The sequence below is a fragment of the Solanum tuberosum genome, unplaced genomic scaffold, assembly GCF_000226075.1.
Source record: "Solanum tuberosum cultivar DM 1-3 516 R44 unplaced genomic scaffold, SolTub_3.0 scf00116, whole genome shotgun sequence".
NCBI lineage: Eukaryota > Viridiplantae > Streptophyta > Magnoliopsida > Solanales > Solanaceae > Solanum > Solanum tuberosum.
In genome coordinates, this window is record NW_006239040.1 from 1,584,764 (window position 1) to 1,603,872 (window position 19,109).

At 34.8% G+C, this 19,109-nt stretch overlaps 2 protein-coding genes and 1 pseudogene across 2 annotated transcripts; 1 reads left to right on the top strand and 2 right to left on the bottom strand.

Moving 5' to 3' along the window:
- Positions 1-624: 624 nt before the first annotated feature.
- Positions 625-5,245, top strand: LOC102601607 (bifunctional purple acid phosphatase 26-like). Its single transcript, XM_006350059.2, has 9 exons — positions 625-1,096; positions 1,784-1,984; positions 2,130-2,241; positions 2,392-2,618; positions 2,733-2,871; positions 3,236-3,456; positions 3,964-4,085; positions 4,511-4,672; positions 4,884-5,245. The coding sequence occupies exons 1-9, from the start codon at positions 932-934 to the stop codon at positions 4,966-4,968; spliced, it is 1,434 nt and encodes a 477-aa protein (XP_006350121.1). The 5' UTR covers positions 625-931; the 3' UTR covers positions 4,969-5,245.
- A 500-nt stretch (positions 5,246-5,745) lies between these two features.
- LOC102601946 (synaptotagmin-5-like) lies at positions 5,746-13,727 on the bottom strand (annotated as a pseudogene).
- A 1,365-nt stretch (positions 13,728-15,092) lies between these two features.
- Positions 15,093-18,223, bottom strand: LOC107061088 (receptor-like protein 12). The gene is made up of 2 exons (XM_015309830.1): positions 16,704-18,223; positions 15,093-16,660 (listed from the first exon to the last, which is right to left on the bottom strand). The coding sequence occupies exons 1-2, from the start codon at positions 18,221-18,223 to the stop codon at positions 15,259-15,261; spliced, it is 2,922 nt and encodes a 973-aa protein (XP_015165316.1). The 3' UTR covers positions 15,093-15,258.
- Positions 18,224-19,109: the final 886 nt, after the last annotated feature.

Genomic DNA, 19,109 nt, shown 5'->3' on the forward strand with positions numbered 1-19,109 from the left:
TATATATATATATGTCTCGTGCCTTAAAAAGAACTTATGCCCTATTAGACGTAAATTATTTTTAAAATACAAAAATTAAAGACCAGTCTATTTAAAGTACAAACCGTGCAATTAAATGTATGAAATTCCTTTTGTCGTGAGGGAACCCTTTTAACTCACAATATAAATCTTCTCAACCCAAATATAAATTGAATCAAAATTTAATATGAATATAGAACATCGAATCGAAAATAAAAAAAAAGAACATACAAAGAAAGTGACATTCCATCCAATAATTGACTGAGACAACACATTTTGAATGATCCAATCTTGCGCCATATCATGCTGCTATCTTTACTCATCATTTTTATTTTCTACTTATACTCAAAGTTTACTCATCAAATAAACAATGCTATTTCAATAATAATAATAATAATACTAACAATACCAAAAAATAAACAACTTCCCAATATTTTCACTTCAATTCCCTAGCTAGCTTGTGATTAATTTCAAATTCTTCAAGGTACTTTTCTTTTATCACTTTCATGTTGTTCAAATGCAAATTCATGAATTTAAGTTATATACACTGACAGTATAAATAAGAACTGACACAAAGAGGTACAAGTGAAAGTGTGAAACTCCCTTTGTTGAAAAAACAATCCTTCCTACGTTTCAGTTTGTTTGTCTTACTTCCCAATTTAGTCTGCTCGATAAGGCATGAGTTCTAGTATCATGAGTGTTTCCTCATAGGAACGTCCGCGAATTTGATCAATTATGGTTTGTCATTTGTCAACAGACATAGATAAATATGTTCATCTAAGCATATACTTTGATTTATTTTTTTCTTTAGCATAAGGTTTGCCTTCCAAATTTTCCGTTTTTAATGACTACATTGGTTTGTTCTGGATGCAGTAATTGGTTTCGTTGAAATATTGTTACTTGAGAGGAGGCAATGTTGCTTCATCTCTTCTTTTCATTGTTCGTGTTTTTGACATTGATAGACAATGGGAATGCTGGTGTAACAAGTTCATTTATTCGTAGTGAGTTTCCAGCTGTTGATATCCCTCTTGAAAATGAAGTGTTTGCTGTTCCTAAAGGTTACAATGCTCCACAACAAGTAAGTTACTTAAACTTTTGTTCTGTTTTGATCTTCTATGAGGTAGTGTGTTTAGTTTTTGTGTAGCATCTTCGCGAACTTGATATAATATGTTCAATTCGAGTATAGCATGATTTATATAGCTCAGTGTCAAATTGCATACTCATAGTACAAAGTTGTGTATGATCATTGTTGTCATGACTTAGGTTCAACTGTTAAGGTATTGTCCGTTTTGGCCCGACCCTTATGAGTCACCTCTAGGATTTTGGGCCTTGAGGTTTTGTGCAAAAGACGCCTCAACGGTTGAATCCTGAACTTGCCTTTATATGACCATTAAGGTAACTAACTTTCCCTTTCCTTTTCGATATGGGATTTGCCTAAGGCAAGTGTTGTGGAAGATCGTGGGGTAACTAGCACACAATCACACAATCAAAGCAAATAGAGAAGAGAATATAACACAAGGATTTAATGAGGTTTGGCCAAGCCGAGTCCTCCAGGCATTTAATAACAATCCCCCCTTTCGAGTTCAACCACTAGTAGTTCTCGTGTGCTGTTACAACTGTGTGGGTGATGATGAAATGCATTGTAATATCGACAACTGTACTCATCATAATCTTCGAGTGCAACGTTCTGTCTACTGTGGATAAAATGCAGTTTCTTATGTGTTTACGTGTCATCTAAAACGCTAATAACTTCATTCTATTATAGGTGCATATAACACAGGGTGACTATGAAGGAAAGGCTGTAATAGTCTCATGGGTTACGCCTGATAAACCGGGGTCTAGTGAAGTACGTTACGGATTATCTAAGGGAAAATATGATTTTACAGCTAAAGGATCATTCACAAACTACACATTTTACACCTACAAGTCTGGATATATACACAAGTGTTTTCTTAACGGACTTCAGGTAATAAAAAGTCTTCGTTTTTATAGTTTTAGACAAGGAAAGAATCGCAATGTCATCTCTTCGTTTAAGTGTCATATGCATCATGTTATTGTATTTGCATAAAGTTCTGTCTAGTTTGATCAGTTATGTTTTACCTCTGTTATAGTATGACACAAAGTATTACTATGAAATCGGAAATGGTGACTCTGCTCGAAACTTTTGGTTTGAAACTCCTCCAAAGGTTGATCCAGATGCTTCATACACATTTGGCATCATAGGTGAGTAGTTTATATATTTCATTTCCCATTTGTCTGAATTATACTTTACAACATAATGACGTTTGTGCACGTCTGAACTCTTATCGTGTATTTTTCCACTATTGGTAGTTCAGTGTATCATTATTAGTGTTCGTGTGTCGTTCTTTCCAGGTGATCTTGGACAAACATATAACTCTCTTTCGACTCTTCAGCATTACATGAATAGTGGTGCTAAGAGTGTTTTGTTTGTGGGAGATCTATCTTACGCGGACAGATATAAGTATCATGATGTTGGAGTCCGTTGGGATTCATGGGGCCGCTTTGTTGAACCAAGTACAGCATATCAACCGTGGATTTGGAATACTGGGAATCATGAGATAGAATATATGCCATATATGGTGAAGTCCTGCAACACAGCTCAAGTTCATATGTTTAACATAGTGTTGCTAAATTCTATATGCAGAATTATAGCAGTGTTTTAAAAAATCGACTGTTTTTCTTATTATGCACAGGGAGAAGTAACTATGTTCAAGTCGTATCTGTACAGATATCCGACACCATATCAAGCTTCAAACAGCACTAGTCCGCTTTGGTATTCCATCAGGAGGGCGTCTGCTCACATAATTGTGCTATCAACCTACTCTCCTTTCGGTAATTTATCCGTTCCTGTTTCATGATTCTTGTTTGTTTCTGTTGTTAGCTATTTTGACCTTGTCGATCTGAGGTACTTGTTAAGAATATAATTAAGTAAATGAAAACGCGTTCTCCCTAACAACTTAAGCTTTTAGATGAGACGGTCACACACTTCTTCAACAATGCTGATTTTATGATTTTCGCAAAGTTTTTAACCTCTTCATCTTTAGAATAAAGTAATCGTTCTTGATGTTCTTAAACGCGAACTAACAACTTTAAGGCCCTTGTTTCGATGTTTATAGACATATCGAGAATTGCTGTGAACTGTGAAGTAAGCATTTGTTCACACAGGTACTTAGTCTCTATGTTTTCTATAATGCAGTAAAATATACACCACAATGGAAGTGGCTGAGAGAGGAATTCAAAAATGTGGACAGAGAGAAAACTCCTTGGCTTATAGTTCTTATGCATGTTCCTATCTACAACAGTAATGTAGCTCATTTCATGGAGGGAGAAAGTATGAGATCCGTCTTCGAAGCATGGTTTATCGAACACAAAGTTGATGTGATCTTTGCTGGTCATGTCCACGCCTACGAACGATCAGTAAGTCACTTCATTTCATCGTACTGGTTTTCCTACTCGTCCGAGGACAAAGAAAAAAACGAGAACAAACATGTAATACTCCTTCTGTTTCAATTTGTTTATCTAGTTTTGACTTGACACAGAGTTTAAGAAAGTAAAAAGTACTTTTGAATCTTGTGGTCTTAAACTCAAGACACATAGAATGTGTCAAAATGTCATTTAATCATGTAGTCTTAAACATGTCATATGGAAAGTTAGGACTAGAAAGTTGGCAAAAAAGGAAAGAAGCAGTCTTTTTGAAATAGACTAAAAAGGAAAGTAAGACGACAAACAAAATGAAACGGAGGGACTGAGGGAGTATATATCTGAAGTTTTGAAATGGACTAAAAAGGAAAGTAAGACGAACAAAATGAAACGGAGGGACTTAGGGAGTATGTATCTTATGAACTATAAGAGAGTTGATAATATGCCTTCATTTCCTTCTTCTGAAGTTGGCAATGCTAACAATTTTCTTCTTCTCTTTTCCAGTATCGCATATCAAATATACACTTTAACATCTCGAGTGGTGATCCCTATCCCGTACCTGATGAAACAGCTCCAGTTTACATAACTGTTGGTGATGGAGGAAATAAAGAAGGTCTTGCTGCAAGGTAAGTTACATGTTATTGCAGAGAATCGCTCGTGAATGACATTACAATGTGCTCATTACGTTAATAAACTAGGTTCATCTCGAGTACATGAATTCACTCGATCCATTTATTAGGATACATGTACTGCACTAGTAAGATTTTAGAACACTTACAAATACGTATGTACTATAAACATATTGGGATACTTGGAGCAACGATCAAGTTGTCCCCGTGTGACCTATAGGTCATGAGTTTGAGCCGTGAACTCAGTAACTGATCCTTGCATTAGTGTATGCTTTCTACATCACACACTCCCTTGTGGTGTGGCCCTTCCTCGGACCCTGCATAAACATGTGATGTTTCGTGCACCGTGCTTATGTGCTTCAACTACCTTATAACTTCTTAAATTGCTCTAGAACTATAGATTCATTTGTTTATTTCTGCAGATTTAGAGATCCTCAACCAGATTACTCTGCGTTCCGCGAATCCAGTTATGGTCATTCTACACTAGAGATTAAGAACAGATCACATGCATTCTATCATTGGAACAGAAATGACGATGGAAAGAAAGTTAAAATCGACTCATTCGTGTTACACAATCTGTACTGGTCAGTATGATCTTCCTACCTTTGCAGAATATATTTCATCTGGAGAATCTGAATTGAATTTTCCTTTTAACTTACCGTAGTAGATAATCTGTCTTATTTTCCGAGGACTAATCTCACTTACTATGGACGAATATCAGTAGTTACCATTTAGGTGAATTTTTCACATTGTCAGTATATAAAAGTTAAACTCACGCAATTTATGGTCATGCAGGGGACAGAATCATCAGCAGAGAAAGTCGAATCAAAATCGTCTCCGTTCACTTATTTTAAACAGGGCTTCAACTTCACTACTGTGAGAACATATTTCTGCAACTTACTCTAAACTTAGTTGCAGTTTTATGGCCATATAGATTAATATCCCAATGGCAACTAATAAGTTTGAATATCTATTTGCTTTCTTGGACTATTTGGCTAATTACTTGAGCCGAGGGTCTATCAGAAAATGTCTGCGTACACACTACCCTCCCTAGACCCTAGTTGTGGGATTATACTGGGTATGTTATTGGACTATTTGGCTAATTTTCCACCAAATATTTATCATTCAAATAATAGTTTGTGCTGTTTATAACTGCATCATTTCAGTTGCTGAAGAATTATTTTATTTGAATATTCACAATGCATTTACTTAATTTATTTTATTCTTGTTTTGGAAGATGAATGTTCCTTCAGAATATTTAATAAGCTAGTTTTTAGTTTCTTTCAAGAAAAATCTTACCCACTATCAAAAATTGTAGTGAAGCAGTAAGTACTCATTCACCCTTAACAAAAGGTCTCGGATTTGACCTATGGATATGGAGTCTTCTTTGATAAGGAGCATTTTACTCTCCTAAAGTGAGACTTCCCAGGATGAATCCAAATTAGTCAAACCCAAAGCAGGTACCGAGTGAGAAACCAAAAAAAATAAAATCTAGTTTTAGATGAGATGATCCATCATACTTGGTATCATAGTAGGCAGAGATTCCTAGTTCGAGTCTCTATGCCAACCGTTGTCAAAACAAAGAAAATTCACATGCTTAGCCCATTAAAAAATGAATCACGCTCACACACGAGAGGTTGCTCAGATGGTCACACACTTCAACGAATGAAAAATTGTCATATAGCCAAAGCTAAAAAGTGAGTTGCTAGTAGTACACAATAACTTCAACTTGAAAAATTACTCAATTTTTATTCTTGTCCAGCTTCAACTTCAGCTTCTCTTCAAAAGTTTCACAGCTTTACAGTATCTCTACTGTTATTAATAAATCATGTACAGAAAATATTCGATTATACGTGCTGTCGTTCCCAGTTTATTAGGGAATCAAAGAAATTTTACTCCCTGTACAAAACTAACAAGAATGTAAAACTGAAGTTTGATGTTCATCATTGGTAGTCTCTGTATATTGGCTGTGGATTCCATTTGAGATGCAAGTTCAGTTTCCCTGATTTTGCCTCGGCTAATTCGTACGTGTCTTTGTATTCACCTTCCATTAGAACCCTTGTTAAAGTCAGTATGCATCTTCCCATGAAATCCTGTGAAGAAAGTTGGAAGAATTCGAAAAATGAATCAATACAATAGTCAAGAAATATGATATGACAAAGGTACTCTCCGAAATTTATATATACTTGCATGTAGGGGTGTTAAATGCGCGAGTTAGGCTAAATTTGGGCGGGTCAAAATGAGTTGCCCGCTCAAAGAAAACTTGACTGAGATGGGCAGGATCAAGATGAGCTAAACAATGGACCATAGGCCAACACGCCCATTACATGAGCGCTTTTCCAATGCTTAATGATATATTGGCATTACTGTTTAGCTCATTGTTTACTAATGATGTTAAACAAGTAATGGGCCTGTTGGACTATGAGGTGATGGAAAGAGACTAATGATGTTAAACAAGTGCATAATGATATATTACATGAGGACAAAAAATCGTCATCGGATAATCATATGGAACTTATTCAAGAGGCAGATACTCTTACCTTTCCAAATGTGTCATGGTCCCAGACTTCCAGCATTAGCATGTCATGTAATCCGTCCTCAACAACAAAGTCAAAAGTTTGATTCCATACCGGGTTTAGACTTTCATTTACAACCTAAGGGAAACAGATAATAAACGTTAGATATTTTTTTGGGAAGTGATAATCAGCATCATATAAAATTAGATGAGCTAAGATGTTGTGACATGGACACTGAAAATTCATATAGCCGACCCTAACTTGCTTTGGATTGAGGTGTAGTTATTGTTAGTAACATTCAGCAATATATCTAGTTATGAATGTTGATAATCAAGGCAAATTACTGTAAACAAGAATATACGAACCTGGTGGTTCCCATAGACTCAATATTAGTAGAGGTGGATTCAGGATTTGAACCTTATGGGCTCAAGATCGGTTTTTTTTTTCCGATAAGTTGTTTTGAGTTTGGGATTCTACAACAAGTTATTTGATTTACTGGGGTTGAAATCAATTCTTTGTACTTATCGAGTTATAATACAGAGTCCGAGCCAAAGCTACATACAGATCATATGCAAAAATGAGGATCATGGCATATTGTTTCTTCTCCTACTTACCAAAAAAAGGAAAAACATTATAAATAAATTTACCAAGAATTAAATAATATGAAGAAAGGATACCCTGGTTTTGTTCTTGATTTGAGCCTTCTTCATGATCAGAACGACGTAGGGGTCAGCCTTCCCCCCTATATCAGCTGGGGGCAGATCATCAGCTGATACCACGGTAACAGAAAGTACCCCTCGTACTATTACCTCTCTTCTATTGTTGATTTCACTTCCGTTTGGACTAGCTTCTTTTCCTTCTGCCGAGTTTTTAAGAACTCTCTCTAATGAAGTCATTGACTCATTTTGAGAAAAAGGGTTACTTAGCCCATTGTTCATGCCATTCGGGCAGTACAATAGCTCCAAGTGCACCTAACCAAAGATAATGAGAACAGTTAACACATCAAGCACAAAGACTATTCTATGTGTTCTGCTAACAATTTACAACAATAACAACATATCCAGTATATCCAGTGTAATCCCACAAGTTGGGTCGGGGAACGGTAGGATGTACGCAAACCTTATCCCTACCTTTGCAGGGTAGAGAGATTGTTTCCAGTAGACACTCAGCTCAAAAGAAGTATAGAGAAATCATGATAGAAAGGAAAATAGTGACAACAAAATGCACAATTTCAAGAGACAAATAAATAATAGAGGTTAGCTTGTGCTCTAGAGCTATAAGGGAAAGGAAATCACTGCCGAGATGGCAACCGAGACTGCTATAATGCATCATATGATCTACGTTCTGCGGGATTGTGATCCCTCCCCCCTATTGTCTTCCTGTCTAATGCACTCAGTGGATCATGTCATCAAGATCATATCATTAAGAAAAATGAGCAGGAACAAACTCGTACTATTCACAGGACAATTGGTGCCACCAGTGCCGGAGCCATTATTAGAATTTTCAATAAGTGGATGCAAAATAAAAAGAAATAAATACACCAGGAAGCCAAGGGGATTCAACATCTATTGTATATACATGAAAAGTAAAATTGAAAAGGGGTTCGGATCCTCTGGATCCCCCCCTGGGTGCCACTCATTTTGAACAGTAAAATGCTGTTTAATATAATTATTGCTGAAAAATCACTAGCTTTCCAACATTTTTTATTTGCGCGTATATTTTCCATCAAATTTACGAGTACTATATGTGGTATATTTCTAGCTACTACAGCATGCATCTGAACATGGCCATGGAAAGTAAAAAGGAGTCGGAGTCATCACCTGGCCCCTATTTTTCTGATCTCTCTGAATTTCCAAATCTTTCACCAACTTCAACCAGATATCCTTCACTTTACCAGGCTCAAGCTCATTCAAACAGATATGGGCACATCCAATTAATTCAGCTGACTGAAGCCCTTCATCGTCATAGATTTTTACCACCAAGTGTTGTGTCAATGGATCTTCGACTACGAACTCAAAATGCTCATTCCAAATTGGGTTCAAATCGTTGTTCTGAAATAAAGATTCTTACTTTAATCTTAACTTGATCAAATGAATTAAAGAAACTTTTCCAGGGAAATAGATGAATAACTTACAATTATTTTGCTCTTCTTCATTCTGTCTCGTAGAGGGCGTACATATAATACAGCGAAAGGATCAGATTTTCCAATGAGGTCTTTATTTGTTAATTCCTTTGCTTGAACAAGTTTCACCTCCAATACTCCGGTAGGCTTCAGTTCAAGGTCACTGTAAACAAGAAAATAGAATGTCAATAAGGATTAAGCAATTGCCAATCAAAATCTAAATGTTAAACTTGTCTTTTTCAGTTAAAATACATATGCAGAAGGATCTACTGAAAAATTTCTTTTACAGCTCCGATCGAAACATGAGATATTTACGAACTTGCATGAGATAACATTTTGGCTTTCCTAGTTCAATGCAAAATGGACGGAAGTCCGACACAAGTTGCGGGGACTACTCTCCAAATCTTAGTCCAATTCTGCTTTTGGAAATCTTGTACTCACTTCGTTTCAATTTGTTTGCCTTGTTTTGATTTGGAACGGAGTTTAAGAAAGTACAAGAAAACTTTCGAATCATGTGGTCTTAAATTAAAGATATATAAAATGTATCAAAATGTTCTTTGATCTTGTGGACTTAAAGATGCCATGTGGAAAGTTAGAATTAAAGAGTTATCAAAAAAGGAAAGAAGCATTCTTCTTGAAAAGGACTAAAATGGTAAGTAAGACAATTAGTTGGAATGGAGGGAGTATTCAAAGGTCCTTCCGAGGTTCGACGAGAACTAAATGTGTTTGTTTGAACCAAGATCGGGGCAGCCCAAAGATAAAGTGGGTCAGTGAAACCAAGATTGTTCAAAGAATTCATTGTCAATATAAGTACCTATAATCCCCAGGTAAAATGGGAATAACTTTTCGAACTGGCCACGTGATAGAGTCTTCAACAGCGTCCCGGATGGTTCCCTGGAGAAATAAATTCATTTTAGTACACCTGAAGTGTAGAAAATCACAACTAACACTTGTTAAGCATTCCATTTTATGACTGCATAAAAAAATTCAAGTTCAGGCAAACAACTCAAAGCAGTAAATTTGTTGTTCCTCTCTTTTCTCAAATGAGAATAGTCTTAGAGAATGCACCAAGAAACAAAAGAATTGTTGTTCGAAAGTTTTCACATAACACTCCTTGATTCTCATAAATGTATGTGCCATTTCAATATTCAAGTAAATACCATTATCCATATTGAAATGTAGAAGTTTTAGGCAAGCTCAAGACAACATAGAATGTTTACCAAAGAAACATGAGACACAGTTTTATCTTGTTTACATGTCGTGAATCAAGCTCCCGAATTTTCTAAACAAGGATGAAAAAAACCACTACAAAAACACCATATCCTTGTAGTTATAACACTAAGCCACTACTTCAAAATTTTCAATTATTTCTGTTCCTTCCATTCTCTTTTGAGAAAGAATAAGGGGAAACAAAATAAGGCTTGGCTACGCCAGCCAAATATCCATGGCATCTGTATGCCTTCGATACATCTCATCAACTTTATCAAAGAACAATTACATCCACATCAAACTGCATTGGTTGTTGTGGAAAGATAACAAAACAGAGAAACAGATTTAGTGGTAAGAGTTCGCCCAAACCTCAATTGCATCAGAAAGGCCAGGAATTGCTGTCATGTCACCACCAATTACTTTAAGAGTAAAATCCAGCTTTTTCTGCAAACAATGAAAATTACTTGTCATTTTTCCTATAGAGTTTAGGGGTGAATTGTGAGATATGCACCTGAGTAGCCTAGCTTGTATATAAACATCCAAATTAAAAGAGACATGTGATTAAATCCTTGAATTGTAGACCGAGTTGATACTCAATTAAGCACTCAGAATCTAGTTTTAATTCAAAACAAAAGAAATAGCTTTGGTTTTAATTGATTATATAAATAACATGATTACATTGATTCCAGTGCATGTATGTGCACAAAGTGCTACACAGGAAAATGAAAGATAAAAGAAAAAAATGAGGTTTATACAACACCTTCTGCCTTAGAGAATAACATACAGCTCCGAAGCAAGGAAACTCATCAACAAGTGGCCTGAAGATGAGCCTGAAAATACCAGTAAACGCGATGTTTTTCACCTAAATGAAAGGAGAACAATAATCACAAAGTTAAAATCAGATTCATAAGAGTTGGAACATAGCATGATGCAAATATTTCAGGAACTAAAATAGAAACTTCCGTGGATAAATTACTAGTGTCTTCATTTCTTCACTCTTAAACCGTGCAACTCTTTTAGATTTACTATTAAGGACGTATCGCAGGGAATATAATGACATTTAACTTTTCATTTTGTGTTCAGTCCAAGAAAAACACATAAGCACGAGCATGTCCATGCAAATCATATGGGATAACTTGCAAGTGTAAGACACAAATACAGACTAGTTAAGCTGAAACAGTTGTTTGTTCCCATTTCAACAAGCTTTTATAGAAAACATAATTCGATAAGTACAAGCTCTTCCAGAAACAATAAACGCAGACTTGAGGACATCAAGTAATACCAGTGCGTTCTTCAATTTGAGTATTCAAAGAGATAACAGAAATACTTGCATCTCAGCAGAAATTATGACCATATCATGTGAAACAGTTAAAGTATGTGGCACAACTCTGAGGTGAAAGTATGTTGTTCGGATTCTTCAAAAAATGTCGATGGGTGCATGTCAGATACTCCAAAAGTAGTGCAATTTTGGAGAATCCGACACGGGTGCAGCTACATTTTTGGAGAGTCCGAGCAACATATGGTGAAACTATTTACCTGCACCGGTAATGCTACACCAACATAGGTCATGATATCGAGTATTATGCTTGGATTCCCATCCCATTGCATCTCTAATTCCATAGTAATACCCTCACTTCCATCTTCAATAATAGAAATCCCTGCAGTGGCATATATATGAGATCAAGCATTTGTTAAATGTAGTGACATTCATCCTCACAAGCAGTTTCTTTTATTAAGGATTAACTGACACGAGATGATAGGATTGCTCTTTGAGGTTTGAATATCTTTTATACCCCTGCCTGTCTCAAATTATTTGTCACATTTTGACATCTCAAGAGGCTATACATGGCAGGAAAATGTTATGCAGTTTTTTTTTTGATGGTGGTGGTGTCCGTGCAGGGAAATGTTATGCTACTCCAAACATAAGCATGCCATAAAGACCTAGAGGACTGATAAGTTTGTTCATATGTATAAGTGACTCCTAAAACTTTAAGGTTGTACAATATGCAAGAGCTTTGAGGCATGTTACGCCAGCCATCGTCTACTAACCTGTGAATTGTGGAGCAACTGTACCAAGAGTGAACTTTGAAAATTTTAATGACGCCAAAATCACAGGCCTATATTGTTCCAAAATTGGCTCCACACTTGACTTTACTAGTTCTGATGCTGCCTGACCATATATACCCATAACGACTCAATTAGCAACAAAAAAGTTCCAACAATCAGAAATCAGAACCAAAAAAAGGGGGATACAGAAAATTGCAGAATCGCAATAGAGTCAGAAACTAAACTATGTATAGACATTGAACCCCTAACCTCATCCACATATGGCCAGATCTTTTCAAGATGAGAATTAAGCCATGCCAACTGTAAGAACAAAATTGAAAAATTTAAAAGGTCATTTTTTGCTCTCAATAAACTAAATCACAACATCTATTCTAGATAGAAAATAAACAAAGTCCATAAAGGGACAGTCTTGCAACCAAAGACCACAATTTGAACCATAATGCACGAATTTAATCTCAATGATCTTATATGGTCACTATGTGCTCCAAAAACAGATAAGGACATCAACGGTGTGTTTGTAATCTCTTTTTTCTGATTTTGGCTGCTAGAACATATGTTTTGCGAAAACATTTTTCCACCAAAAAGGAGCAAACAATTATCTCAACATATAAACATTATTATCAATCTTTACTACTCAAATATTTTTCACCAAAACACTATCCGATTTGCTTATTCAATCTTCAATAAATGTCTTCTCCCAGAAAAGCTTTCCATTCTCCAACCAAACACGAAAAACATTTTCCAGAAAATAAGTCATTTTTCAGATTTATGATAACTGACATTGCTTTAGCTACAAGTACATCAAAATCCAGTAGCTTTGGTTTAACCCTATATTAATGTTATAAGATGTAAAAATAGTCTTTTCAGTCAATGTTACTCGGACTCTTCAAAAATGGTTACGGTTGATGGTAACTGTCGTATACTCCAAACTAGTGCAACTTTAGATAATCCAAAATGGGTACAGACAACATTTTCTGAGAGTCCAAGCAACATAGCTTTCAGAAACCCAACAAAACAAAAAGAACAGTGGTCTAGAACCCATATAAACTAAAAATTCTGACTCCGCCACTACGTCCTACCAAAGACATCCTAAAAAAAAGTTAAAGACTTCACCTTTTGTTGATTTGAGAAAACAACCCAAGAAGGGTATTGTTCTGGTGTAAAAGATTTTTTCTTGAATCTTCCACTGTCATTCTAGCAAATGCAGCAATTCCACTAGCCTTTACAATTCAACCAAAAAACAACATAAATAACAAAAAAAAAACCCAGAAATGGAAAAAAATAAAGATCCAAAAAAAACAAAGACTTTAGTTGACTAACCAGATCAGTACGTTGTTTGGATCTAGCATTTTCAGATTTCACAAAAGCAACTACTATAGCAAGTCCAAATGCTATTCCAAACACAACCCCTAAAACAAATGACATTTTTTATTCCACTTTTTCTTGAATCCCTTCTTCCTTGTTCAGTGATTTTTGTAAGCTAATAAACTGAAAAATGTTGAAAAGATCTAAAAAAAAAAGATGAGATTTTGAATCTGTTTTTGGAGTTTTCTTCTTATGGGGATTTCCTAAAAGTTGAATTCTTGAAAAAAATTACATCTTGAGATTCACTGAAACTTAAAATTGTTGAAAGAAGAACTCAAAGTTGGGATTTTTAATCTGTTTTTTGGAGTTTTCTTCTGGTGGGGTTCTTCCAACAGGTAAATTCTTGAAAAAAATAAATTAAAAAGTATATCTTGAGACTCAATGAAAGTTGGAATATGTATTGAAAAGTGAAACTTCATTTTAATTTGTTTGTCTAGTTTTTATCGACTTGTTATAAGTCTAAGAAAGTTAAAAAAAATCTTTGATTCATATGCTTTTAAAATGATTTTTAAACATGTCACGTGAAATATTGAAATTTAAAATTCAAAATAAAAAAGTATATATAAGTAAAGAAGAATTTTAATGATATAATATTAAATTAAAGCTATATAAAAAGACATATCAAAATATCTTTTAATGTTATAGTCTTAAACATATATTATGTGAAACGTTGAAATAAAAAAATGTTCAAAATGAAAAAAAATTATTCTTTTTGAGACAAATTAAAGTACAATAAATAAATTAAAGTTATAAAAATATTTCAAAAAAATAATAAAACAAACAAATTAAAACGAAGAAAATTGATGTTTTCAATCATCTTTCTTGTTATAATCAAAGCTTTGAACGGCCATAACCAGACAAAGATACTTTAATTGTTTTCAAAGTGTCCAAACTAAAATTAGGAAAAAAAAATAGGAATGTCATTTTTCTGACAGGTGAGTTGACTATTTGTGGGGCAATATTTTTAACCAATTATATTTTGCCATGTGGTGAAATTATGTAAAGTTTTAATTTATCTTTCTTAATTTTTAAATGATTTGATTATATTTTTCTCTTTGTTAAATTAAATTTTTGGAATAAGTCTATTTTAGTCCATCAAAAATAACTTTGACATGTAGTTTTGCAGATAGTAAAGATCCAGATGAAACTGAATCACAGGTCTTGAATTCGAACCTGAAAAATAAAAAGAAATCCTTATATAGAGCGTTTTGCCCTTTAAAAAAAAACCTTTCCCTCATTGATAATCAAACAATATGAATTAGTTGTTAAACAACCAGAGACGTAACTTTCATTCATGAAGTATAAATATATGTAAAAAAAATTACCAAAATCAAAATCACGGAAGTTGATACTGAGTTAGAGAACATTTTAAGGCTGATTTATGTTTAGAAAGATGCAGAACCACAAAATTATTAGCCAATTCTGTAGTTTTGATACTCTTCTGCATCAATTTTTTAAAAAATTAACTTTCTAATATTAAGTGATTTCAATCATAAGCCAAACTGATATATTTGATTACTGCTTTGCTTTTTCCTGTTTTGTTATGCTGATGAGTTATGTTGCTCCGAATCTCCTAAAATATAATGACACCAGCGTTGGTTACTTAAAATTGCACTACTTTTGAAGAATCCAACACGTCCCGTTGACATTTTTGAAGAGTTTGAGTAACATAGCTAATGAGCGGCTGTGTAGATCACTTCTATCAACTGGAAACAAAAACAAACATAACTTGAATAACTATTGATATTAAAATAACACACATATAATTATGTTTCTATCAAACATATATAAACAACAAACAGAAAATTGAAAATACAAAAACAGAACCAGAAAAGTTCACTAATTAGTCCACAAAATCAAACAAAGACAAGTTGGCCCTCTCAATCTTCCATTAAGTCTGTCGTCTCTGAGCTCTCTTCTTTGGCCTTCTTCTTTTGTGAGGCATGAGTCCATCGAAAAATTCCACAAACCATTTTGGCTTACGATATTTATACATAAGACTCCACATGACAGTTCCAACAACTAGTCCAAAACTGTAGCCTATGACTACTGATTCCCACGTAAATCCACTAAAAAAATATGACTCGCCTTCTTCTTCGGACTCCAATTGTTGAGGAACATGCGATGAATCACTCGTTTCACATTGCTTTGTTAAAGGACGACCACATAAATCAAGGTTGCCACCATACGAGTCATTTTCAAATGTGTTGAATTGTCGACCTTGAGGAATTGGTCCGACGAGATGATTTTGAGAGAGGTTTAAGAAGGCTAGAAAGTTCATTCTTGTTAATTCCTGTGGAATCTTTCCAATGAGCCGATTCCAAGAGAGATCTAAAGCTTCAAGCATACTCAATAGTCCTAGTTTCATTGGAATATCGCCTCTGAGATTGTTACTGGATAAATTGAGTAACCAAAGTGAGCTGAGATCCTTTAGTGTTTCCGGAATGACACCTTCAAAATGGTTGCGTGAGAGATCTATGGTTGTCATAATTGTGCTGATTCTTTCTAGCTCAATATCGTGCCCTTTGATTACCAAACTCACTGAATCCTCATACGATGTGACCAATAGCGAATTCAACATAGATTCCATGTACTTGATATTTCCTGTGTCTTCGCCATCTAATTTGATCATTGCCTTGAAGTTTCCAAAAACATTTGCAGGAAGTGAGCCACTGAAATCATTATGCGAAAGATCAAAAATTCGCAACTTGGAAAAGCAAAACTTAGTTTGACATATACTTATAGGTCCATGGAATTTGTTCGACTTTAATATAAGGACCTGCAGCTCTTGAAGAGTTCCGAACCAAGCTGGAAACGTGTCATTTATAGCATTGTTCCCCACATCAAGGACTTGTAGACCATTACAATTGAGCAACGACACAGGAACATGTCCTTCAAATCGATTACCATTTATGACAATGGTACTCAATGTAGTGCTGTGTGCACATAATGGGGGAAGACTCCCTGTGAAATTGTTCCTTCTTAAGTCTAGCACCTTAAGACTAGCCATGCTTCCCAAGCAATGTGGAACTGAGTCACTGAAGTTGTTGCGTGATAAATCTAATAAGATAAGCGAACCCATGTTACAAATGGATGAAGGTAGTGGACCCTGAAGGGAGTTAAATTTCAGATCAAGATACCGTAGGTTATGGTAACGAAATTGTGGTAGGTGGCCTGTTAAAGAATTATGAGAAAGGTTTAGGAACTGCAACGAGTCCCACCTCATGCCGCTAAACCAGTCAGGAATTTGGACCACGAATCTTATTGTTAGAAATATCCAAGTACACAAGTGTCTTTTACATTTCTCAAGAAGTGTGGAAAATCCTTCAGTTTGACAAGATGATTAAGAATAAAGATGATAGGCTAAGAAAGGTGATATTCATTCCCTCATCAATGGTGATGTTATTTGATGAAATTCCAAGGATTTCAAGGTTTGTGAGATTCACAAGTGATTGAGGAAAAGAACCACTGAGTTGATTATTGCTTAAATGCAGTTCTCTTAATGTTGGGTTTGTTTTGATCACTTCATCGGCTAGACCTCTGAATCGGTTATGTTGGAGCGACACTGAAGATAGCAAAGGTAGGCTAAACACCCAAGATGGTATGGTACCATTCAGTGAGTTGTATGACAAATCCACAGAAGTTAGCTTTTGAATGCTTTGGTTGCTAGGCAGTGGGCCAGAAATGGAATTACTCGACAATCTTAAGTATTCAAGATGTGTCAAACTTAAAATTAAAGCGGGAAACGAACCGTTGAAGCTGTTTTCAGAAAGATCTAAAGAATATAGCTCTTGGAGGTTAGAGAAAACATCAGGAATTTCACCTGAAAAGGAGTTGGAAGAAAGAAGTAAATAACGTAGCTCTTTGAGGTTAGAGAAAACATCAGAAATTTCACCTGAAAAGGAGTTGTCAGAAAGATCCAAACTTGTGAGGTGCTTCAATTTAGAGATTGTGGAAGGAATATGGCCAGTGAAATGATTATTAGATAAATCCAACTCCCTAATTTGTGTTAGGTTGCCTATGGAATCAGGAATGGAACCCAAGAATTGACATCTATGGAGGTTCAAGATATTCAAGGAACTGAAGGTGCCAATTGAATCAGGCAGCTTACCTTTGAGAAGATCATTATCACTCAATTTGAGCGTTTCCAAGCTGTTTGACGGAAGGAAAAAGATCTCTGTGAGAACACCTCGCAGATTAGTATCTTCAAGATCCAGGTACCTTAAGGAGGAAGAAGAGATATTCACAGGTATCGGAGATGAGATGTTGACTTCAAAGAGAGAAAGTATCTCCAGATTTGTGAAGTTCTGAAACATTGCTTCAAATGTTCTCTCATCAAGTTGTAATGCATAACCATAAGAAAGATCAAGTGAAACCAAATTGTTAAGGTATGAGATTTCTGTTGGGATTTTCCCATCAAATAAAGAATTAGAAAGGTTGAGATGCCTCAAATTCGTCAATCGGCCAATGTTATGTGGGATTGAAGACCAACTGAAGTAATTGTAAGCAAGGTTTAGTGTCTTGAGATGATGAAGTTGGAAGAGGGTGCTATTGGGATGAATACTGCCACCAAGTTGACTACAACTAAGGTCTAACCCGATAACATGACCGTTTAATAAGTCACAAGTGACTCCATCCCAACTGCAGCAATCCCTACTCTCATTCCAAGACTTTGTTTTTGGGAAATAAGCTTCACGACACCAATAACTAATGTACTGAAAGGATTGCTTAAACTGAAGCAAAGCAGAAGCTTCAGTTGGAGAGCAAAGATGATGCTCAAAGGAAGAAGAAAAGCATTCACTTATTAGCAACACAAAACACAGAAATGAATAAAAGAAAAACAGACTCATGACCATTTTTTGTTTGTTTGTTTTCAGCAAATAACAGGATGTTTGTTCTCTTTTTACAAATCAATCAGCATTATCCACATATATATATACTAGTTTCAGTTGTCATACATAAATTGAATACCTATAACATACTGATTAATGTAATCCTACAAGTAAAGTTTCAAGAAAGTAGAATATACGCAGATCTTTATGAAGTAAGAATACAAACAACAAAAAATTTCAATGAAAAAACATAATATTAAGTTAAAATAATCAAATCTTACTCAAAACATTAAGAAGATTATACAATGGTATTGAAATAATTGCGCTGAATTTGATAAGTTGATATAATAATATTAAAATGGTATTTCGCTATATCAAAAATGATTTATAACGGCAATTAATTAAGTTTAATTGCCGCTAAATATGTATTTTTAACGGCAATTAACACTCTTTGCATATGTCCCTAAAGCCTTTAGCGACATTGAATCTAATGACATTTAACTAATACCGGCAAAATTTTTAACACTCTTTAATAATGTGTATATTTATTGCCGCTAAAAGTTGTTTTTGTTGTAGTGTTTGTTGCAGTGCTTGTAATTCAAAGAATACACCAAAAAACAAATTTGATATTTTCTTTAACACCCAACAATTTATTTTGCATAATGCAAAAGGTTTTACCGTTTGGTAGGCTTTAGAATATTCAATAATGAATAAATAAAAATAGTAATAGGTATAAAAAAGGTAAAAATAATAATATGGGTTCATGATGATCGTCAATATATAAATAAGTCAATAAAATAAGTAGTCATGTAAGAAAGAATGCTATAATTATCTAAACACTATTTTATTTCTTAATTATTTCAACGACCTCCATATTAAATAAAGCAAAAAGTTAACTAAACACTATTTC

Bases quoted from the DNA above. Each gene is read 5' to 3' on its own strand.
- LOC102601607 (XM_006350059.2), top strand. From the start codon at position 932: ATGTTGCTTCATCTCTTCTTTTCATTGTTCGTGTTTTTGACATTGATA. The intron at 2,619-2,732 runs GTGAAGTCCTGC...TATTATGCACAG, and splicing joins TAGAATATATGCCATATATG to GGAGAAGTAACTATGTTCAA. The intron at 4,673-4,883 runs GTCAGTATGATC...ATGGTCATGCAG, and splicing joins GTGTTACACAATCTGTACTG to GGGACAGAATCATCAGCAGA.
- LOC107061088 (XM_015309830.1), bottom strand. From the start codon at position 18,223: ATGGTCATGAGTCTGTTTTTCTTTTATTCATTTCTGTGTTTTGTGTTG. The intron at 16,661-16,703 runs GTCAAACTGAAG...GAAATGTAAAAG, and splicing joins TCTTTATTCTTAATCATCTT to ACACTTGTGTACTTGGATAT.